Source organism: Carettochelys insculpta, chromosome 8 (genome assembly GCF_033958435.1).
Source record: "Carettochelys insculpta isolate YL-2023 chromosome 8, ASM3395843v1, whole genome shotgun sequence".
Taxonomy (NCBI): Eukaryota; Metazoa; Chordata; order Testudines; family Carettochelyidae; genus Carettochelys; species Carettochelys insculpta.
The window spans coordinates 9,149,476-9,172,775 of record NC_134144.1 but is presented as its reverse complement, the minus strand read 5'-3'; the positions used below and the strand labels follow the sequence as shown (position 1 = coordinate 9,172,775).

The window sequence follows — 23,300 nt, the reverse complement described above, 5'->3', positions numbered from 1 at the left end:
TTCTTGCCCAGGCATTCATTGGCCTGCATGATGAAACAGCCAAACGTTGGCAGCCGTGATTCTGGCTTTGATTTAGAGGATGTTTGTTTACATGAAACTGGCTTGAGTCTACCAAGTCATTTGTCTACCAGTTCATTTCATGTACACCACCAAGTGTCAGTCAAACTTTAAATCATTTCCAGGTTGTTATAGCCTATAGAGATCAAATGTCCATGACTCAGAATCACGTCATTCTCTGGTTTGTGGCGTATAAAAATCAATGGAGGCAAAGGGACAGATCTTCAGCTGATGTAAATGAAGCTGCTGAATTACACCGAGGTCTGGCCCAGAAAGTCCTGTGTAGAATGGAGGTTACCCAAACACTCAGTTCTAACTAAAATTTAGGGTCAAATTCTGATATCAGTTCCACCTGCAAACACCATTAGTAGTTTTGTTTTTAAAAATGCATTCTTTCATGCTTGTGTTGAATATCGTTTCTTCAGCATGCATGACTTATCAATAAGAAAACTTTCTTTCCTTCTGGCGTCTTTTACAAATAGTTATTTTATTTTCCCGCATGGTGCCAATAAATGTAATTTTCTCACTCACCCGTTCTTTCTCCCAAATGATTCTACTCTGAAACATGAGCAATTAACTTTTCGTAATTGTAGGATTTCCAGCTGTCTTTGTAGGAGCCTGGGCAGTGGTCCGTGGAACCCTGGCAGATGCAAGGTGAGTGGAGAAGAAGCAGAAAGTGCCTGGGTCTGTTTATGGCAAGCAATCAGACTTGTTTTCCTCTCTCTATTCTTGCATGTATCACAGATCACCTGCCCCCATTCTTACCTGCAAACAACATGCCATTTTAAACAGGAAAGAGAGATGCAGGATCAGAACATCTGGAATGATGTTGGAAACCTTAATATAAAAGATCAAAAAAAGTGGCAAGCTGACCTGTTATTTTTTATTAGCTGCTGGTGATTCAAGGTGGCACCATATGTACGGCGGAGAATTATGGTCTTAGGTACCCTAATTTTCTACATTTACTTTCTGTGCTGCAAGGTTGAGAAATGGTCATGGGATAAAGCCCAACACGGAGCTGTCTTATCTCATTCCCCAAAGTTCTAATAGTTGAGTGTCCCAAGCAAATAAATCCTATTAGTCTCAGCAAGGAGTCATCTGGAGACCCCCCCCGCCGCCAGTGCAGTTTCAAACTTGTTTCTATTGTATTTCTAAAGGACCTTCAGTTGGATTTGGCACTGAGATAGTGGGCAGTAATATCACTCTGAAGGCAGCTGGAGCACTGCAGAGTGGTGTGTTGTTTCCACGAGGGGGCTTTTTCTTTTGGATGAGGCTGATGCTCCATGGGAATGAAGACTAAGTTAGCCAGTGTTCAGGCAACTCTGCTTTTTCCTAGGCCTCATAATTCCAAGGCTATTGGACGTCAAGCTGCCGTTAACCCAAGGTTGAATACTGGTTAGCAGACACATCAACCCAGTGAAATTGGGCAGGTAGACATTTTAAATTTGGGGGGGAAGAAGAGGAAGAATACTGCCTGGGCAGCAGGTGAACCCTCACTTGGGAGAGGTAAGCCCAATGGCACAGTCCCTTCCGCCCAAGGCCCTGCCCCCGCAAGCTGGAGACCCGAAGTCCTGAAGGATGCCCTGGCACACCCACCACAGCCACAGCAGGCTGAGCCACCAGCGCCACCAACCCTCCTCTTCCCTGGTCCCCAAGCGGTTGGCTAACCCCAGTGTCTGACCAAGCCAGCAGCCTCCCTGAGCGCTCTGCTGGCTCCAGGATCACCATGGTCTGGCCAGCCACAGCACTGGGTCCAGCTGGCAGCCTCCCCCAGCTCCTTCTGCCCTGAAGCCCTGTCCCACTGACCCACAGCCCCAGCAGCAGGTCTGCCAGCTCGCCACATCACTCCTCACTCCTCCATCCCCAGGAAGAGAGATGTGAGCAGTGGAGACCTTTAGGGTGGCGGGTGAAGTGGAGGAAACGGTGGATTTCTCAGGTCTGGCACCACAGCCTATCACCCAATAGGAGGTGAACAGCAGCACCTGCCACTCATGTCTTATTGCACCTATCACCTGGGCCTGACAGGCGGTTTGTATGAATGCCTAGTATCTGAAACTGCTCAGAAGTTGGCAATGTTAAAAATAGTTGGTACTGAGGGACTAGAGTGGAGAGGACGGAAAAGAAAGTCAAAGTTGTGTGATATCAGGGATTTATCACATGGTTCTGTAGCTTAGCAAGGGGGTAACACCAGTACCTATAGAATATCTTCATAATGTGTGTGCACGCAGGCGCTCACACACAATCTATATACATTATTGCCCGTTATCTAAAAAGAAGGCCACAAGTTGGCCTTCAGACACATCTAGAAGTTTGGACTTAGCTGAAAGGGCAATAAGGAAATGTACGTGTTGTACTCCCAGACTCTGTCCACACATGATTCCAGGGTCACTTTGATTGTTGACATCCATGGGAACAGCATTAGGCTGATGCTGAGTGCTTTTGAAAGACCCATCATGGAAATAAATAAAAATAAAAGGGGGCAGTAAGTCAATAAGTAGTCATTTGATGGTATTTCTGCATGTCATTCATCACACGTGCATATACCTCCATCCTGAACAAGCAGTGGGTGACGTGCCAATTGTGAGTTGATGTTTACATCGTGTACCATTCTGTTCATACTGTTATGCAGGGTAAGCGCGCATGGTGTCTGGCTGCAAGCTGAAGCTGGGAGATTTGTTTCTCTGTTTTTAGGATAACATAGGAACCAATAATTCTATGTTGCCAAAATTTTTTTTCACATAGAAATGATGGAATTGAACCGCTGCAAGGCAGTTTTAAATATGCAGGTTGGGTTGTTTGGGCTGGACAAAGATAAATCATAGCCATGGGTGATGGAACTTGGGAATGGAGGACTACTGAATAGAGGGGAGGTGACGTGTGGAATAACTTAGATGCTCCTTTTCCTGTTTTCCAGCCATGTGGCATAGCAGCCTTCTCTCAAAGCTTATGAAGTTGCTGTTGGCGTGGGAGTTTTCCATGTTGTTAATAAGGGCTAATGCTCAGAGCCCCCTGAAATCAATAGGAGGTTTTTCCATGCTTTTGAATTAGTTCCCTGACAGCTGTCCACGGTCAAGATGTAAAATTCCTTGTGAGGCCTGCTGCAGAGCCCCCCTGTCTTCTATGGTACTCTTCTTCCCCAGCCTTCTCCTCATCTGGGCTTCTGAGCATACTATAGCAAAGAAAACGTAGAAAGCAAAAGCTGTGAGATCAGTGCACTTTCTTGATTTACAGTTGGCTTTCTTCATTACGACTGTGTCCCAAAGATAAATCAAAAGAACATCTAACAGGAACAATTCCATTCTCAAACAAATGGCTATTAAATGGATAATCTGGCAACAATGCCAGCCCTTGGATTCAGATGAAATGATGAATAATGTGAGCGACTACTAAGCAATATCTGTGACCTTATTCCATGTTCTCATGCTCAGCATCACTATGTGCAGAAAATGATTCTTTCCTCCCATAGCTTTACTTTTGTCTGTCTAATAACTGTTGAGGATATGTGTCGCTGAATGTCAGTAGGTCGGAACTTTGCCAGGTAGTAATAATTGTTCAGAACAATTTATTACCACGCAACACATTAACTAACTGAAAATGCATAATGAGCTGGTTTGGAAAAGCCTTTGTTCATGTCCTAGAAAAAAGGTGCATTGTGACTTTAGACAGATACCTGGTCATTATGAGTAATCGGGACTTCCAATGTATGGTCCGCTCCCACATTTCTGATTGAGATACTGCACCAGATCCTTGACCCTTTCTGAGCTGCTTTGTGTTGACCTAATGGGACATCACTGACAATCCCCTGGGTAGCATGAAGTAAACATAGTCTCTCAGGGCGGAGAGAGATGCAGTTGCTGGCAGGAATGGAACCCCTGGCTTGCTTGTAGTATTATCACAAAGGGAAAACAAGGGGTAAGCGTCTCCTGGATTTTTTTTCTTTTAGCTGAGAATCCCATTCTTACTAAATATCTACTTTGCAACCTGAACACCAGCTGTGGGCTGAACAGCAGGGGTTGTGAAACAGCATACATCCATTTGAAGTCAGTGGTCCAACACCAGCTCACGCTATTGGAAGCCTGCAGAGTTGTGAGATCTGCGATCGAGTTCCTGCTTTGCCATTGACTATCTGTGTGATTGTGGTGTAGTCAGTTTCTTGGTGCTTCAGTCCGCTATCCTGAAAATGTGGGTAATGGCACTTTCTGCCTCAGTGGACTGTTGTTAGGGTACGTGCATTAGACTGATGGCATGATGATGACAGCCATGAGCACCAAGTAGACAATATAGATGCTGATGGGGTGGCACTCTGACAAAGATTCAAAGGTTTTTCAGCAGGGCTAGCCACTATCAATTAAGAAGTCAGTTATTCCAGATGAAAATTAGCCATGCAAATATCACAAATTATATCTTTTTGGGTGTGTTTGGTTGGCATTTGATCCCTTATAAGCAATGTAGGTTGATACTAGAACACTCGCTTTGGTACAGGAGCCGGCAATCAGCTGATATTTTTTCTCTCTGTGTGTGAAATTGCAGATATTATTTTGTCAATAACAGGAAGAAAACAAGTCCTTTAGAGATGAGAAGCACTGTTGACAAGACTGAGGGGCTAAGAGTCTCTTACAGAGTAAGACAGAAAATGCTTGTGTTGCTCAGACAGCACATACACCCATTCAGCAGGAAATGTCCTATTAAAATATCTAAAATATGCCTAAAATACGGTGTGGTGTTGCTTAAGATTTGACATTCCAGGCTTATCACACTTTGATGTATCAGTAGTTTGCAATTCACATGCATTATTTAAAAGCCAAGAGCTAGACTGTGTGAACCTAACTCAGTCATGTGAGTAGCTAGGCATAGCAGGGACCCATTGAAGTCAGAAGAATAGTGGGGTGTGTAAGCATGCCGTCACATGAAATATATTCACAACATCTTCCTAAACTAACGTTATTTCTGGTAACTGAGTGGTATCTGTACTGAGAAACTACTGTCGTGGCCACTATCATTAACAGGATTACAGCAACAGCTTAATTAATATTAATATATAAAATATATATTATAATATAATAATAATCATAATATATTATAAAATAATATAAAAATATTAAGCTTAATAGAGATAGACGTCTTAGTGTGTAGCTTCACAAAACAAAAAAGCAGTCCTGTAGGACCTTAAATACTAATCATATTATTAGGTGATGAGCTTTCGTGGGCCAGAACCACTTCTTTAGATCTGGAGAACAACTGATAACTTTTTTTTCCCTCTCTCTCTCTCTCTATCAGTTCTTTTTCTATCAGTTACTCTCCAGATCTGAAGAAGCAGGTCTGTCCCATGAAAGCTCATCACCTAATAAATAATATTATTAGTGTTTAAAGTACTACGGGACTGCTTTTTGTTTTTTTCCTGTTTCACTTAACTAGTGGTCAGCATTTGCAATAAAATATGTACATTGGTAAGCATCTATAATATCCTACATTCTGGAAAGAAAATGTGCAGCCCCAGCTGGCTTATATTTTTATAGAGACAAACACGCTGTATCCTCATCATTAATCTTCAAAGGCCTGCATGTTTGTCTACTATGGCCATTTGAGTTTTATCGGTAAGTCTTGTTTTCTCTTCTGCTTGCTGTCATTTATCTACCAGCCAAACCCTTCTTTTGGCATCGTTCAGCAGCCTGAACTTATTGCTGACCTGCTTTTCTGGGTTACAAACAACATCTACAGTTGATGTTCATGAAAGTTGCCATTTTGACAGCACTATTGAATGAAGCCTTCTGTACAGCCATTACTCTAGCACTGGAAGTTACCCCATGTGGTTTTCTCAATGGGGCTCATCTGTGCCACAGAGAAATCACCTCTTGACTAGGAGCTTTCGGTCGTCTTGTCCTTTAACTGTGAGATTGCCAACAATGGATGCAGATAGCACCGTTATGGTGGTGGATGGTTTTCTTGGTCTTTTCATAGACTGATAACTTGGAGCTGACCGTTTCCTTTGGCTGACCAAAATCCGCAGCCCATTCTTCCTCACAACTCCAAAATGAGCATGACCCATTCTAGCCAATGGGGGAAAAACAGAACTAACCCCTCGCCTTGCATTGTTTATTGCTGTTGTCATTCATTTAACTGTAGGTATTTGTTGGTATTGCAGATGCTGGGAGCTCAGTGCCGGCGCTATCAAATGGATTTACCAAGCACCAATATTAGCAGCCATCGGGGTAGGTTTTATTTGTGCAACGTAGTGTAAACAGTTTGCAAGTCTGCTGATTTTTAAATGCTCTGGCTTTGCTGTAAAAGATACAGGTTCTGAACTGAGGAGGGCAGAGGTGGAGTGAGCAGATTATCTTATGTTCTGAACTAGCCATAGAAGATCTATCAGTGAAAGTGACTCACTGAAGGTGAAGTTTTCTTTAATGATGGATCAATGAAGAGTCAGAGGTTTGACTCTGCTCAGATAAGCACTCCAAATTTCAGACACTTTTCCTAATGATTGAAATCGCTTGAGGTTACAAAATTAACTGGAACGTGCCTGAAAACAGATGCTCTCATGGAATTTCCAGAGCTTCCTGTCCAGGCCCGGAATAACATAAGAACAACCTGTGCCTCAGTGTTTAATATCTGCCTTTATTGGTCCCATCCAGACCCTGGAAGTGTCACAAAGGGTGAAAATGAAAAGCAGTTGCAAAATAAAGTTAATCCAAAGGTTTGGTTTTCAGCCTTGGGAGGAAAGTGCTACATTGCTTCTTGTCTTTAATTCCAGACTGAGAACATTTTGTTTCATGCAGCTCATAAAAATGGTCCTATTCTGCGGGAGTCTTCAGAGTTTCATTTTCAAAATCACTTAAGTCCTGTTTTCAAAAGTGACATGGGTACGTGGGAGACACTGTGTGTGGCAATCTGGAGTGTACCCATGCAGCAGAATAGAGTGCTGTACAACAACTCACAGGAGCTCTTAGTGTGTGGCTGCAGGATCTGTGCAGACTGGGCATGGTGGACTCATCCGCTGTAAGAACATAAGAATGGCCACACTGGATGAGGCCAAAGGTCCATCTAGCCCAGTATCCTTTCTCCCAACACTGGCCAATGCCAGGTGCCCCATAGCATACCCCTAGAACAGGTAATCTTCAAGTGATCCCTTTCCTGTTATCCATTTCCAGCCTCTAATAAACAGAGGGTGGTGACACAACTCCTACCCATCCTGGCTAATAGCCATTAATGGACCTAACTTCCATGACTTTACCTAGCTCTCTTTTGTACCCTGTTAAAGTCCTGGCGAGGAGTTCCACAGGCCTACCGTGCACTGCGTGAGGAAAAGCTTCCTTTGGTTAGTTTTAAATCTGCTACCCATTCATTACATTTGGTGACCCCTAGTTCTTGTGTTACGGGGAACAAGTAAATAACTTTTCCTCATTCATTTTTTTTTCCACGCCAGTCGTGATTTTATAGATCTCTATCATATCCCCACTTAGTCTCCTCTTTCCTAAGCTGTAAAGTCCCAATCTTTTTAATCTCTGCATGTGGCACCCATTCCCAACCTGTAATCATTTTTGTTACCCTTTTATGAACCTTTTCCAATGCCAGTATATCTTCTCTGAGGTGAGGTGACTCCATCTGTGCCCAATATTCAAGACGTGGGCATCTCATGGATCTATATAGAGGCAATAAGATATTCTCTGTCCCCTTTTTAATGATTCCTAATGTTCTGTTTGCTTTTTTTGAGTGCTGCTGCACATTGAGTGTGTGTTTTCAGAGGAGTAGATTCACACCCCCTTTGCCATACATTAGATCTCAGTGTAGGCAAGCCCTAGGTCCTGGCTATAGAACTTGGGAGCCTAAGTGCCCAGGTCTCTTCTGAAAATAGGACGTCAGCGCTTTTGAAAATTTTACCCTTGACAAAATTTTACCCTTGAAAGATAAAAAGGAAGGTTGGAGGGGCACATGACCCTACATGCATCAGCATATTCACGCACCTCCGCTGAGCGTGTCCTCTTAGAATCAGAGCGTATTGGCTTACATTGTAGTGGAAGAAACTTGAGCATGCAACCCTGTTGTCAAACATCTACAGGGAGTGGCTGCTGTTGCTCTCCACCGCACTAAAATTAATCCGTTGTACTGCCTTTTCTTCCTCCTTCGCTACTGTTTGCAACGGGGAGGAGGAGCAGCGAGCTGGGTCATTGGTGGTACCTCCCGATTCATTGGGTACACTCCTTTTGTGCCCTGCCAAGGAGACACCAACCACCTACAACAGCATCGAATCAGAATGCTGGAACTGGAAGAGACCTCACGAGGTCATTAAGTCCAGTTCCCTGCCCTCACGGCAGGACCAAGCACCATCTGTCCGCCCTGGCACTGCTCCCTCGCCCTGAGTGGATGGAAAGCCCCAAAGGGTGGGAAGGAAGACGGGCATGGGAAGAGGTAGAGATCAAGCCTGAGCCTGCCCCATGCTCACCTGGCAGCAGTGGCTAATGCTGTGCCAGGCTGAGCCTGGCTCCTCACCCTGGTGTTGCAGCACCAGTCATGATGGAGGGACAGCCAGGCCACATTTGAGTGAATGGCCTTTTGACACCCATGCAACTCCCTGTGCAACGTCATAACACCTAGGGCAGGGAGCTTGGTCTCATCCTGGTGGCTTAGGAGCCATCACTGCCCCGTGAGTTCATCACAGCCCCATGTGAAAAGGTGGCACATAGACACCTGAAGGCCAGAGGTGGCCACTTCCCTCACCAGAAATTATCTCTGCTATTGGATTGTTCTCTTAAGTGTCTCACAATGAAAAAGCATTTAAGTGACACAGACCGGAGAGGCGTATTGTTTAAGATAAATAAACCCGCAGCACTCTTGTTTTAAATTGGCTATTATCTTCGTCAAAGACAACTCATCCTTCACAAAACACAATGCCATACTATAGACACATCTGCCGACACACCGTGCAGCATGGAAGAGACTTTGACAGAGAAGCAGGGAAGGAAGGAAGGAAGACATTGATGGGCAGCAAAAGGCGCTGACGTTTTATAACCTATGCTGACAATGAAAGCTCTTCCGAGTCATTTCAGCCCCCGTGCCAATTTCTTCATCTTGAAAGTGGTTCCTGACCAATGAGACCTGCAGAACCAGGGCTCGGGGCAGAGGAGAGTCAGTACATGGAGACTGTGAGGATGTTGCTCTGCCTACAAGCTGCAGGGAACACGTTACCATGTCTGGGGAGGCATGTGGAGTCTGTCGGCCCCCCTGCCAGCCAGCCCATGAACTAGACTTTTATTGCCAGTCAGAAATGCCCGTGTATAGCACATTCCGGTTGGTGAAGTGCCACATAAAACAGCTTTTATTGTATGTAATCAAGTTTCATGCAGCTCATGTGGTTAATCTCATGGCTGCATAGGAGCAGTGCTTCATAACTAATATTCATGCTCTGTATCCAAGGCACGCACAATGACTTTAAGTATCACTTGAGCAGGTGCTACAAAAATGACTCATTTACCAGTGCATAGGGAAATAAAAATTGCATCTCCATTATCCTATTATCTGACCCAGGAATCCAACGTTGTGTGTACACAAAATGTATCTGTACACATTCCTGATATAACTTAAAAATACACAAAAAATAATTCCCAGACACAGCTACAGAGCAGCAATGAAACCCAGTGTAATCTTCCATGAGCAATCCCAGCATATTAAAGACTTAAATACCCTTTCAGCATTGGTAATTCACTAATGACTGGTTTTGCAGCCTGCTATGGTGATCAGTTTTAGAATTTGGTTGGATAGTTTGGGGTAGGGGGAGCAATAGAGCAGGCCAGTGGACCCATGGTATTGAGACTTGAGAAGAGTTCCACAGAGACTTTAATAATCTGCACCCCACCATCAACTTATGCCTCGACTACTCCACACAAGAGAGACATTTCCTGGACACTACAGGACAAATCAAGGATGGCCTGATCAGTACCACACTCTACCGGCAACCCACTGATCGCTATACTTACCTACACACTTCTAGCTTCCATCCTGCACACACAGCTAGATCCATTGTTTACAGTCAAGCCCTTAGGTACAATCGCATTTGCTCTGATCCTCCTGAGAGAGACCGAAAACTACAAGATCTTTACCAAATATTCATAAACCTGAATTACCCACCAGGAGAAATAAAAAAAACAAATCGACAGGGCCAGATGAATACCCAGAGACCAGCTACTCCAATATAGGCCCCAAAAAGCCAAGAACAGAACACCACTGGTCATTATCAACAGCCCCCAACTCAAACCACTGCAAAGCATTATTAAAGACCTACAACCTATCCTTAATTAGGATACCACACTCCAGAAGGCCCTAGGTGAAAGGCCTGTTCTCTTCTCCAGACAACCTCCCAACCGCATGAGGATTCTCACCCACAACACCACAGTTTATACCACAGGAACACCAGTCCTGGAACTTTTCCTTGAAACAAAGCCTGTTGCCAGCTTTGTGCACATATCTATTCTGGAGATATCACTGGATGTAACCAGGTTATTCACAGAATCATGGGCACATTCTCAAGTTCCTCAACTAACATCATATATGCCATCATGTACCAACAATGCCCAGATGCTTTGTATATTGGACAGACTTCAAACTCTCTTACACAAAGAATTAATGGGCACAAAACAGACATAAAAACGCTCTTAATTCACAAACCGGTCAGACAGCATTTTAATGGAGTGGGCCATTCTGTTAATGACCTGAAGGTTTGCGTCTTACTGAAGAGGAATTTTCACACTACTTTGGAAAGAGAGGCTGCTGAACTCTCTCTTATATTGAAAGTCAACACATTAACGTGGTTTGAATGGGGATTGGAATTTTCTGGGTCATTATAGGGGCTCTTTTGCATACTTGGCTTAATCTAATTCTTGACCGCCCCCCGCCCCTCTGCTCTCTGATTTGCTCACCTTGATAATATATTTTTCTGATTTGTCAACCTTGATTATTATTTTTGGTTCTCTGTGTCTTAAATATTGAATCTGTTCTGGTATGGCTATGGTCTGCAGAAGTGGGGTCTGTCCCATGAAAGCTCATCACTTAATAAATTATTCTGTTAGTCTTTAAAGTGCTACTGTACTGGTTTTTTTGTTTTTATAGGAAAATAGGGTTAGTAGGTGTAGTACATTAATACATTGTGAGTTAGTAGATACACTCCCTCTCAGGGGTGTCCTCTTTTTTGAAAGTTCAGTTATGGTAACCCTAAGGAAACTGAAACTTTTCGTGTATCAGAGGGGTAGCCGTGTTAGTCTGTATCTGCAAAAACAATGAGAAGTCCTGTGGCACCTTACAGACGAATAGATTTATTGGAGTATAAGCTTTCATGGGCAAAGACCCACTTTGTCAGATATAAGTAGCTTTATGCCATTTTTTCCTCCCGAAAGAGGAAAAAGTGTTTTTTGAGCAAAAGTGGAAAACAAAAATACAGGGTTTTCTTTGTTTTTGAGATTGTATTGGATTTATTATCCTTCCTGTTGTCAAAATGGGAAAGAGGGAAACGCAGGAGAAAGGAAAAGTTTAAAAAAAAAAAATTCCAACCAAAAATAAATCAATACATTTTTAGAAGAAGACATTTGGACTCACCCAATACTGGTTCCTTTTCTAAATCAGCACAACAAATGAAATGATATTTTCATGACATGTTTGTTGTTGTTGATTAGTTGTGTCTGTTTCTGACTGTTGAATTAGGATTGAATTCCAAAGCAAGAAAACAGCCCTTTCTTACTTATACCAGCCTAGCTTTATAGCACTTCTTCTCAGCTCAGCAATATACCGTGCAGAGCCTGAGGTTATATCCTAAAAACACATAAAAATGGGATTTTTTTCAAAAGGGAATGCTGCCAAAGATTCTCTGTAACTAGGGGACACACATCTTTACACAGCTAATTTTGTGTGCTTCAGCAGAAGCAGAAAAAAAATCTTTGGAGAGTATTTTCTTCTGTTATATTCACATTTCTGTCCTCTACCTGTTCTCGTAAGTCTCTTGTCTTAAGGTTAAGCAAGTGATCGAATTTGTCTAAACATTAGAAGCTGCTATTCAGAATCCCTTTTACTGTACTCAAAATATATTTTTTAAAAAGCTAAGTGTTATGACATCTGGGAACAGGTGATCTGCATTCCAAACTAGCGTGCTTCCCAAATGAGGGTGAGCAGGGCAGTTTCAGCTTCAAGAGCTCAGTTGTCAGCATTGTAAAACCATGGGACTGAGATCTCGGGAAACTGGGAGAGATTTGAAAGCTGAGACTAGATGCACTGTTGTGTTTGCTAAGTCTGAATTTTGCAAACCACTATCTCTTACGCCAAAATAGCAGTAAAAGTGTGGCAGCACAGACCTAACTACGCAGGATTCCTGGAGCCCATATAAAGATCTATGCCACCAAATCATCACTGCTGTTTTTAGATGCGCTACCTAGATTAACACTAGCATAGGCATGCCTGCCTGCATCACAGGGCACCTTGAATTGTAAGGTAGGCATACCATGCCTAGCCCAGTGGGGTGCCAGTCTCAACTGGGGGCCACTAAGCTCTATTATCAAAGCCACACATCAGAAGCTAGTTGTTTCTTTTGTTCCCAGAACAGAAAAAGTGGCAGAACAAGAGACATTAGTTTGATTTTGAATCAGCCCAGAAGTAATTTCCAGAAAGCCAAATACAACAACAAGAACCCCACGCCCAAAACCAAACACAAAATACCACCATAAGATCTTGGTGAGACAAATGAAAACAAATAAAAATGAAGCATTTTTTAAAAGGTGCATCCAGGAAACCAAAAATTAATAACATCAAAATGAAAGTTTCAAAATAAGTTCCCTTTTTCATCTCCCGTTTGTTTGTTTGGTTGTTGGAGGTTTGGGGGCTGTATGGGGTCTGACTGACACTGATGTAAAAGAGGAGCAACTCCACTAAAGTCAATAGCACCTGGTTTACAATTGCCTCTTCATCTCTTTGGTGATGGGAGATGGGTGTGAATGCAGCTTTGTACTGACATAATGGTGTAATGGAGAGGCATGCCCCATGACGTACAGCAACCCAGAACTGTGTAAATGAGATGGGAATCTGATCAATTAGTCACAGCTTTTTAAGGCCAGACAAGATCAGTGTGGTGATTGAATCTGCCTGCCTGCATATCATAGGTCATCAGAGTTCAAAGAATTCATTTGTGCTTGCACTGGGGACAGTGGCGCTGTAGGTCAGGGGAGGGGGCAAAGTGGGAGCGGGCCTGGCTCTCTGCCCTTGGACGGGACAAGGGCTGGAGCTCTGGGTCCCTTTGAAATGCCAGGCCTAGGTGCAACAGCCCCCTTCTTCCTCCTCTCCCCATCAGTGGTCCTGACCGGGGCGTAGCTGTTTGAAAAGCATGACATGTCCATTTTTAAAAACTCCGTTGCTGGGGATTGAGTCACAGCCCTGGCGTGAGCATTGCCGATGTGTTGTGATAATGCTGTGCAGTTTAGAAGTGCTCTTTAAATAAGGAGTTGCCAGATGATGGTGGGCTAGTTGCTGTATTTTGAGTGTCGTAATGCAGCATTCGGAGCGTTGTCAATGAGCTTGGTGTCAAGGGGAAGATGTTTCACTATGTTTCCAAGCAGCAATAATGTGTCACTTCATGCAGGAGGGCTTCCTTTCTTCAAGCGCTGGCGCTTCACAGGGGTGGGCAAAATACATCCACAGACTAGATCTGTCCTGCCCCCATTCTCCAGCCCGGGGGGACTGTTGGGCAGGTTCCCTGGCTGCCGTGTTTCCCCTACGCCGCTCAAAGCAGCCGCCCCCCCCTACTGCAGGGATGGGGGGGTCTCTGTCCATTGGCCCAAGCACAAGCTCCCAGGGAGCTGCCTGGGCTATGCTTGCAGTGCAGACAGTGTGCAAAGGGCCCTCCCCAAGGGGCAAGCAAGAAGCATACAGATGCACATAGCCCCCACAGCTTTGAGCAGTGTGTGGGGGCATGGTAGGCAGGGAGCCTGACAGAGGGTCCCTGTGGGCTGTTGGCTGGGAGCTGCCTAGGAGAAGTACCTCCAGGTCACAGTTGGCCTCTGGCACCCCACCTCTTCCAACTCCCCAACTTCTTGCCCAAGATCACAACCCAATTCCCTGCCACTCTGTGTACCCCGACACTAAAACCAGGAAGGCTTGACATAGGGGTGTCTGCATCATCTCTGTCACTGAAGAGGTCCTTTCTTCCTCCCTCCAGCTAGGTAGCCAGGTTTTTTTTGCACATCTAGAGTAGCCTTTAAGCCAATTAATCAGGCCCTGAAGCTTCTAGTAATAGAAAGCATGGGAGCCCATCATAAACACTTTGCTAATCTCTAACTTTCATGGCTTAACCTGTGTCAGAACTGAAGTGGCATCATCAACTTCAACAGAGTTGAAACTCTGGCCCATCTGTGATATTTCCCAACTAGCCAGTGCTAGGAACTTGGTCACCCTAGCACAGATACATCAGAACCAGTAACTTTTCCAAGCAATCTCCTGGCCCTATGATTGGAAATATATAATTTTATCCTTTGTGGAGTTCTCCTATATGGTAAAATATTCCCAATGGTTTTTTGTGCATATGCTACTGATTACATTTGATTCCCAGCCTCTGAAAGTTTGCAAGTTCTCTTTGTATCCCTGTAATACAGCTCTGTGTTTTGCAGCTGAACTTCATTCTCTTCCTGAATACTGTACGGGTTCTGGCAACCAAAATATGGGAGACAAATGCTGTTGGGTATGACACAAGGAAGCAATACAGGTAAATCCCTGGACTGGATTTTGTTTAACAGCAAGTGGTAATGGGTTTGGCACTCATCTCTTGTGAGCACCCTCGTTTGGCCGAGTGCAGGCACCTACACTCGCTCAGTCCTTTTGCATTTTCAGCTTCTGTGCCCTTTGGCCTAGTCACTCTGGGTGTCAAGCATATGCCTTCTGGGGTGCACATTTAGCAGGGGCACCTCCCGATGCCCTCTCTGTGAATGTCTCTGTGAGTTCATTCCCCACTCTGGACCGAATGGTGCTTCCAGGGCTTCCCCTTCTGGAGACAGTTTGAGTCAACTCTAAGCCCTTTTTAGTCCCAGCCCTCTGCTTGGGTCCCTAGTGTCCAACTCCCTGCCCTGCCCCCCCGCAACCCCGAGATGCCAAGATCCATGCAACATCCTCCCAGTTGCTAGTGGGAGGCTGGGAGGAATTGGAATGCGTCGCAGCCCAGGAACCCTATAGACAGCAGCTACCTGCCAAGTTTGTCTTACCTCAGGCCCTGTTGCTGTAGTAATCTCTTAGTTAAAATACTACAGGTTGAATTTCTCTAATCTGGCACTCTCTCATCCAGCAACATCTCTAATCCAGCATAATTTTAATTAGCCAGATGTCCACATGCGGCGAAGTTTCACGTGGTCCCATAAAGTTCGCTTCCAGCCACCAGTCCTGGCTCTCGGTGTTCTGTGCTGTTATTTAGCTGTAATTTCCTCCTAAATGTCTTCCCAGAGCCCAGTGAGCAGTGGAAGTGTTGGTAATGCTGCTAGACAATATTGACCTCCCGTGGTTTGTCAAATTCTCTCGTCCGGCACCGGTTGGGTCCCAAGGGTGCTGGACTAGAGAGGGTCAACCTATATTGCCATCTTTGCCTTAGCACTGCTGCCTGCAAAATTGAGCCCTCCGTTGCATCCTTCCTTCTGTTCAAACATTCCACTCCCCACACACGGTTTTCTCTTCAGCCTTCCAGAGGAGGGGAAGAACCTGTAGCATCAACATGGAGACCAGGTAAGGCCAGGTCCATCCAGAAATTAGCTGTCACGAGTCAGGTTCCAAGGGTGCCGGATTAGAGAGGTTCAACCTGTCGTATTATTTCAGACAGCTCTTCTGGCACCAACCTCCCCAGCACTGGGCAGTGAAGTCACCCAGCAGTGCGTGGGATGTAGATGTGAATACATTGGTGGTATACCTCTTACAGCTGCATAGCTTCACAGCTCTCCTACTTAGGTGTTGCAGCTATGAGCCACACCCACCCTAGTAAAGGCTTGTTGCTACAAGCCACAGCAGAACCTTTAATTTGTTTTGTTCTCTTGGAAAAAAACCTATTTCCTTTTAACTGAACTCTCCTTGGGCTCCTGAGCTTGTAGGCATTTCACACAAGAAAAGAAACCTTTTACTTTATCAAGATGAAGTACAGATGATCTCACAGGTCTAATTTAATAGACATGTATTTGTGAACAATATTGCACCAGCGACACTAATTCAGGCCGTAAGTATCTGCTGCAGTACAAATTGCCCTGGTTGGGAGGCAGAATCAAGTGAAACTTAATGTTTTATGCTGAACTGAGGAAATGTAAGTAGCCCATAGCACCACTGGGACTTCTTTTATGCTGGAAAATAATTATGTGAAAGCAAAATAGGAAGTCATTACTCTGTATGAGGTCAAAAGTCAGAACATTTATCTTAGATGTAATCTTAATGAGTCTACAGTATCTACACACTTGCAATCCACTCCCATTCATATAACAAGGGTTTTTTGTTTTTTTTTCTGGTAACTCTTTTACAGGAAGCTAGCAAAGTCCACTTTGGTTCTGATCCTGGTCTTCGGGGTGCATTACATTGTCTTTGTGTGCCTACCACACACATTCACTGGACTGGGCTGGGAGATCCGAATGCATTGTGAGCTCTTCTTCAACTCTTTCCAGGTGTGAGATGCAGTAGTTTATATATCCATTTTATATATAATCCATTTGTTCTGTCCTGATCATCCCTTACTCCTTCTTGCTGACTCTGCTGACCCTTGACTCTGTTACTATTCAACATGCGAGGCACCACATTTAGCCGTTTATCATTCTGTTGGTCTTTAAAGTGCTACATTTCTGCTGCTTTGTTCTATTTGGCCGTGTCTACACTAGCCCCAGACTTCGAAATGGCCACGCAAATGGCCATTTCGAAGTTTACTAATGAAGTGCTGAAATGCATATTCAGCGCTTCATTAGCATGTGGGCGGCCGCGACGCTTCGAAATTGACATGCCTCGCCACCACGGGGCTCCTTTTCGAGCTGAGCTGATGGGAATAAGGGGACTTCGAAGCAGGCGGGATCCTTTCGAAAAGGAGGCCATTTGCGTGGCCATTTTGAAGTTTGGGGCTAGTGTAGACGTAGCCTTTGAGTGTGTAAATCTGCTGCTAAAGAGAAATCATCATTTTGCAGAGCTCTGACACTGTTGGTCATTGAGTCCTTAAACCCAGTAGCTCCTGGAGGCGCTGGGTATTCATTCCACACTAGAGAAAATACAACAGTACACTTGCTTCTCTGTATGCTACCGACTGTCAGAAGGCTTCTGATGACTTTATCCTTTGTGTGTTTTTGCTCCTAGTGTATTACTAGCATATGTGATGAAACAGTAGTCTCCTTTCCTAGTCAGGAAAGTTCTGCTGTGTGGCTGAAGAATGTTCTACAATATGAATTCAAGTACTATGCCAGCTGGATGCAAATAAGCCCGAGATTATGTAGAATCAAACAAAAAAAAAACCACAGAAAACAGAGATATTGCAGACACAAATCTGAAGATGATAGAGAACGGAGCTGGTTGGTTGGAAACTTTCCATTTGAATAATTGTCCAACAGAAAAAAAGACATTTTTGCAAAAGTCAAAATAGAAAATATTTTTTTCCAAAATAATGGATGTTTTCACACAAAAATTGAAATGATGTTTCTCCAATAACCTTGAAGGATGTTGTTAAGTTTCCTGTCTGATGCTTTTGCCAATTTCACATGCTGTTCTGCGTGCAGGATTCTGGCTAGTGGAAACATTGCATTTTGATTCTCCTGAAAGGGAATTTTTCTGGAAGTTTTTTCTCACAAAACATTTCACATTTGTTTTTACTTCCTTGTCCTGATTTGGGAACAAAATTTTTTTTCAAGGATGTAGACTATTTTATGAGAAAGAATATCTATTTTTCAGCCCACTATACTAAAGAAACATCTATCTTCCATTTCCTCATCTTCTGATGAAACTCTGCCAAATGTAACTAAAATAACAAGAAAACAGGAATGAGGTTGGAAGGCTTTGAGAAATGATAAACTTCATGAATGTATTTAACATGAGCTAGACAGGCTAACATTTAGCTAGAAGAAGGCTTACATTTGACTTGCTTGTTTGCATGGCAATTATAATTTCTGTTTCCTTGTCCTTCAGGGTTTCTTTGTTTCTATCATCTATTGTTACTGCAATGGAGAGGTAAGTTTAAAAAATGGATTGGACAAGGCTCCTAACTAAAATTGCTGAGGCACAGAAAGGGAGCTTTAATCTGGTAGGATGCAATGAAAGAGTGGTTGCAAATTAGCTGTTTGTACTTACAGTTACAATGTAGCTACTAAATAACTCTCAAAGGGTTGGTCCAGGCAGTTGGTTCCCAAAATGGTCATGATTTATAAAATAAATACAATGGGAAAAAATTATTATCTGGATTTGCAAATGCTCTGAATTGTTTGCAACATGGTGGGAAAGTGACTAATAATATTTATTATACCACTGGAGTGAAGTGACAGGTGTGATAACTTGTAAATGTCACATTTAAAAAGTTTTTCAGTCAAGGTTGTATTGGGACACATGGCCAGATTCGGATGCTCTGACTTCAGCGTCAGCTTACTCCAATGGTCCCTTCTGGCTTTTCAGTTGGATAGGACAGCTTCTGGAGACCAGTACTCTACGGTGTGAGAAAGGGAACTGGAATGTGGCAAATTGGTTTGGGTGATCAGGATTTTTCTTAAGGGTTAATGTGGGAATTTTAACCTTGTTTTACATGGGGGGAGAGGTTCATACCATGTGACTTTTCAAGATGGTGCTTTAAAGGAAAGTTTGTCAACGGTTTCCTTTAGCTCTTGAGTCCACGCGCCCCCCGCCCCTTACCATCTTTGCATTAGATCTGTTATTTATTGTTTTGTTTTGTTTTTTTGGCCTTGCTTTCTGCTAGGTTCAGACTGAGATCAAGAAGACATGGACTAGATGGAACCCGGCAATTGACTGGAAAAGAACAACTCCGTGTGGCAATTACAGATATGGCTCTGTCCTCACCAACATGACCCACAGCACCAGCAGCCAGTCTCAGATGGTGGCCAGCTCCCGCATGATTCTGCTTTCCAGCAAAGTCTGCAGAAGTGCCAGTAGGCAAAATGAGATGCACGTGAATTTGCCCGGATATGTCCAGAGCAACTCTGAACAGGACTGCCTGCAGCACTGGGTCCATGAAGAGGCCAATGAAGATGAGGAGAACCAGGTGGATGACATATCGCTCAAAGAGTCACTTAGACCACAGGGTAGTAACACAGACCCTGAGGGGAACAGGAGAGAAATGGAGGAGGCTCTGTGAACAGTCATGGGCATCTGTGGTCACATCCTATACAAAATGGTTTGAATCCCCTCTCAATGCCAGGAGCTACTAGTATCAGTATGCTGACTTGAGCCAGTCTTGGTGGAGAGCTTGGTCAATAATGACGCTCCATTTACAAGGACTCTGAACCTATGTAATGCTGCTAATTGTGGAAAATGGTTTCTATGCCACAAATAGCAGCAGGCTTTCTCTTCATTACCCTGTCTGTATTACGTTTAAAACTCTGTCTTGGATGTTTTTTTCCAGCAAACACTCTTCTGAAGGCATGCAAAAACTGACTTCTCCATTTGTATACCAGAAAGAGGAATGGATATTAGAAGATTTACAGTAAATTTCTTGGAAGGGATCCTCTGGATTCCAAAACTCCTTTCTGTAAATCATAGGGCTGGGATGAATCTAATAGGGTTTCTATCCAGTGCCTTGTGAGGTTTGCTCATCCAAGCTGAATGTTTCAATAGATTTTAAACTGAAATGCTTCTTACAAGTTAGTATTTATACTATTACTTTAGGGTTTTTTATGGAAATAGCCAAACCTCATCTGTTATGTGGCCAGAATTCTCTGATGAGGCAGCCCCTGCATGCACTGAACTCTGCAGTGATTTGGGAATTGCAGCAATACTAACTGAATATGAAATCATTTGCAAACCTTCCAAGGAACTGAAATATAGTTCTAAAAAGTTTAACTATAATTGGTGCCCTAGGGTGGAGGACTCCCTCCTGATGCTTGTCGACCTCTGCGGGACTTTGATGCTGGACAGTGAATGGGGGTATGTCTACGCTACACTTCCTGGTCTTGTTGCCAAAAACTGCCTTTTGGCAACAAAACAGAGCATTTACACTTGAGTGTGACTTTTGTCAGGAGAAACGCCCATTTTTGGCGACAAGAAACTTCTACCACTTGGTAGACAAAGAGCTAATGTAAACAGCTGCTGCTTGTTTTGTCGACAGAACTGGCCTCCGCCAGTATCCCACAATGCCAACCCTGAGGGCTTTGCTGAGTATTTTGATCTCTGCTGCCCTGCAGGTATGTGCACCTCCCTTTGCAAAGCTCTGGGAAACATCTGACAACTGAGTGAGTAGCTGTTTGGGGTACAAACCATTGGAATGTGCCTCAGTCCAGGCAGACTGCTGCTTCAGAGGGATGGGGAGAGATTGCTGCTTTGACATTTCTAAGCATGGAGAGCTCACAGAGCTACTCATGATGCCTCTCCCAGGAGCTGACAATGCGGTGGGAGAACTCAGAGGGAATCCCAAAATACGCAGGGGTCCTTCCCACAACACTGCACTGTGAGATATTTACCCAAAGTTCATTACTTGCACGGTTGATGATAGTGCCCCCTCTGTGGACATGATCTATGAACAGAGGGTGCAGGTGTGAACACCCTCTGGCGATTTTTATTTTGTCAACTTTTGGGTGTTGATGTAAGGTTTGTCAGCAAAACTTGCTAGTGTAGGCATGCCCTGGGTTTGAACTGACTCTGCATTGTACAGCAGAAGAGGCTGTGACTGGGTTAATACCTGAGCTGTTTCAGCCAGCTTTGGTATAGAGTCCAAAACACTTTCATTAAACGCATCAGAGTCTTTGCCAGAGATGTACTTCATGTCGGCCACCTTTTGTCTCAAGTTCTGATGCTGAGCTCATCTATTTCATTCTTTGGCACATGGTCCACTCCTTTCTTCCATGGATTTCCAAGCCAGGAAGTTCTCCTCTAGGGTGAGGATGCACCAACTACCTATTCCAAGTCTCTCTCCAAGTGCACCCCTCTGGTGTGGTTCTGTTACCCAGCCCATGTTTTATTGCTCCCCTTCGTGAGGAAGAAGAACTGCTGTGTCAAGTAGGCCGTTTCTACAGAGGCCACTTTCTTTGAAAGTGGCATGGTAATAAGCGGCCTGAAATATGCAAGAACGGTCTTCCGGACTCCAAATCACGTGACATTATGCTAATGAGGTGTGGGGAATTTACATCCACACCTCATTAGCATATTACAGGCCGCTTATTACCATGCCACTTTCGAAGAAAGTGGCCTGTGTAGAAACGGCCGCAGAGAAGCAGCAGTTGGGTGTAGTTCAGCTCAGGTCTGATGATGGACATGGTACAATCTGATAGAATACCTTAGGAGCAGCTGTGTGCCTTGCCCTGTTGGCCCTTGTGGGGGGCCCTTAAAATGGGAACACAGTGGCTCTCATCATGCTGGAATAGCGTTACTTTCTCTGCCGCAGTCTTGACTTTTAGAAGGATTTTACTCATGCTTCCTTCTGCTCCATCATTTCAAGGGCAACAGCAGAGGGGCAAGCTCAGTAAAAGAACTCTTGAATTCCTGCCTTGTGAGAAAAAAGCACGCCAGCCACAGCAGGGGTGAAGATGGTGACAAAATGGCCAGTTTTTCCCACTCTATGTTAGCTGAATGGAAAATGCAGTAGACAACTGTTCGCACACAGTATAAACAGCTGCTGTTGGTTTTGGTGATAGAACTGGCCTCCGCCAGTATCTCACAATGTCCACCCTGTTGGCTCTGCTGAGTATTTTGATCTCTGCTGCTCTGCATCATTAGGGAGAATTACTGGTGTGTGCTGTAAACCACTGAAATTGGGAAGTGTGAAAATATTTTTAATTCTCACTTGAGTGTGAATTGATCATAAAAGACCAAGACACTCATGATATGTTTAGTGTAAATTGGAAACCTAGCATCAACTGTATTTCTTCCTGAGGCATGAAAATAAGAACCAGATGGGGAGATGCCACACACAGTCACTGTGAACTGCATGATTTCCTGCAAAAACTGCCAGATCCCTCTGCAATATGGTTTATGCCAGTTGGATTTTACATGTGGTAACTTCATGTCTGTATGAAATAGCTGAGAGCTGATGCTGTGACGTGTTACCGAATGCTGGGCATTAATTGTGCTGCTTTTGTTGCTGCTGTTTGTTGATTTTGTTGGGTAGCTGATCAGTGACACATGAAAAATAATAAAAAGAATCTATTTTTTTCAGCTTTTCAGTCCTGCTTACAGATTTGGCTGGGCACTTGGGCTTCTCATTTGGTTGTGCTTCTGTGGGCTATCAAATTTCTCTCTGAGACTTTTAATCATGAAAATGATTCCTTTTCTTAGCTCATTATTCTCTGTAGTTAAAAGCTCAAATTCCCCTCACTGAACATTTTAACTACTCAGGCTTGGTCTACAATAGGCAGGTAAGTCAATTACAGATACGCAGTTCTAGCTACAGCAGTTGCATCGCTAGAATCGACTTATCTGCAGTCAACTTACCTGGCCATGCTACACTCCTGTCGACCTCCCTTACTCCTCGCGATAGTGAGGAGTACAGGGGTCAACTACCGACCCCGAAAGGTCAATTTTGTGCGTCACTACCAGGCATGCAAAAGCGAACCCAGGAAGATTGACCCTGAGCAGGTCAATCTTCCGGGTAATGTAGACATGGCCTTAGCAAGCCTTGTAGTCAGGAATTATAGTTTTTTTTTCCATATCTCCCCTCTCCAGTGTTATCCATGATATTGATTAATTCTGAACTCCTGGTAATATCATCAAAAGTATTTTATGCATCCCTATACCAGGTATATTATAGGGACAGCTCAAAATTGTACAGAATTTACAAAAGCAATTAATTCTTCTGGTAAGGAATGCTTTTCCTTGTTGTGATTTAGTATTCATTTATTCCGTGGTGGGGGAAGAAAAAAAAGACATTTTCTCTGGGCTTGATGCAAAGCCTAATGACTTTAATAGAATGAGTTTCGTTGGTTCCAAGTGATCTTTGAATCAGGCCTCTATAATACTGTCACTACTATAGATCTGAGACATATTTTACATTATTTCTTGTTAAATCATTTGTTCCACCTCTCTCTTTGCAGAGCTGTTCACCTCTGACACAGACATCTGCTCCAGACAGT

The 23,300-nt window shown here is 43.8% G+C and overlaps 1 protein-coding gene across 1 annotated transcript in view; it reads left to right on the top strand.

The window, feature by feature from the left end:
* PTH2R (parathyroid hormone 2 receptor) overlaps positions 1–22,333 on the top strand; it is a 67,829-nt gene extending 45,496 nt beyond the window's left edge. Inside the window, exons 8-13 of the mRNA XM_075001838.1 lie at positions 651–711; positions 6,200–6,266; positions 14,691–14,785; positions 16,568–16,706; positions 18,202–18,243; positions 18,980–22,333. Coding sequence (XP_074857939.1) covers positions 651–711; positions 6,200–6,266; positions 14,691–14,785; positions 16,568–16,706; positions 18,202–18,243; positions 18,980–19,375 — 800 coding nt within the window. The 3' untranslated portion in view covers positions 19,376–22,333. The remainder of the gene's footprint in view (positions 1–650; positions 712–6,199; positions 6,267–14,690; positions 14,786–16,567; positions 16,707–18,201; positions 18,244–18,979) is intronic.
* Positions 22,334–23,300: the final 967 nt, after the last annotated feature.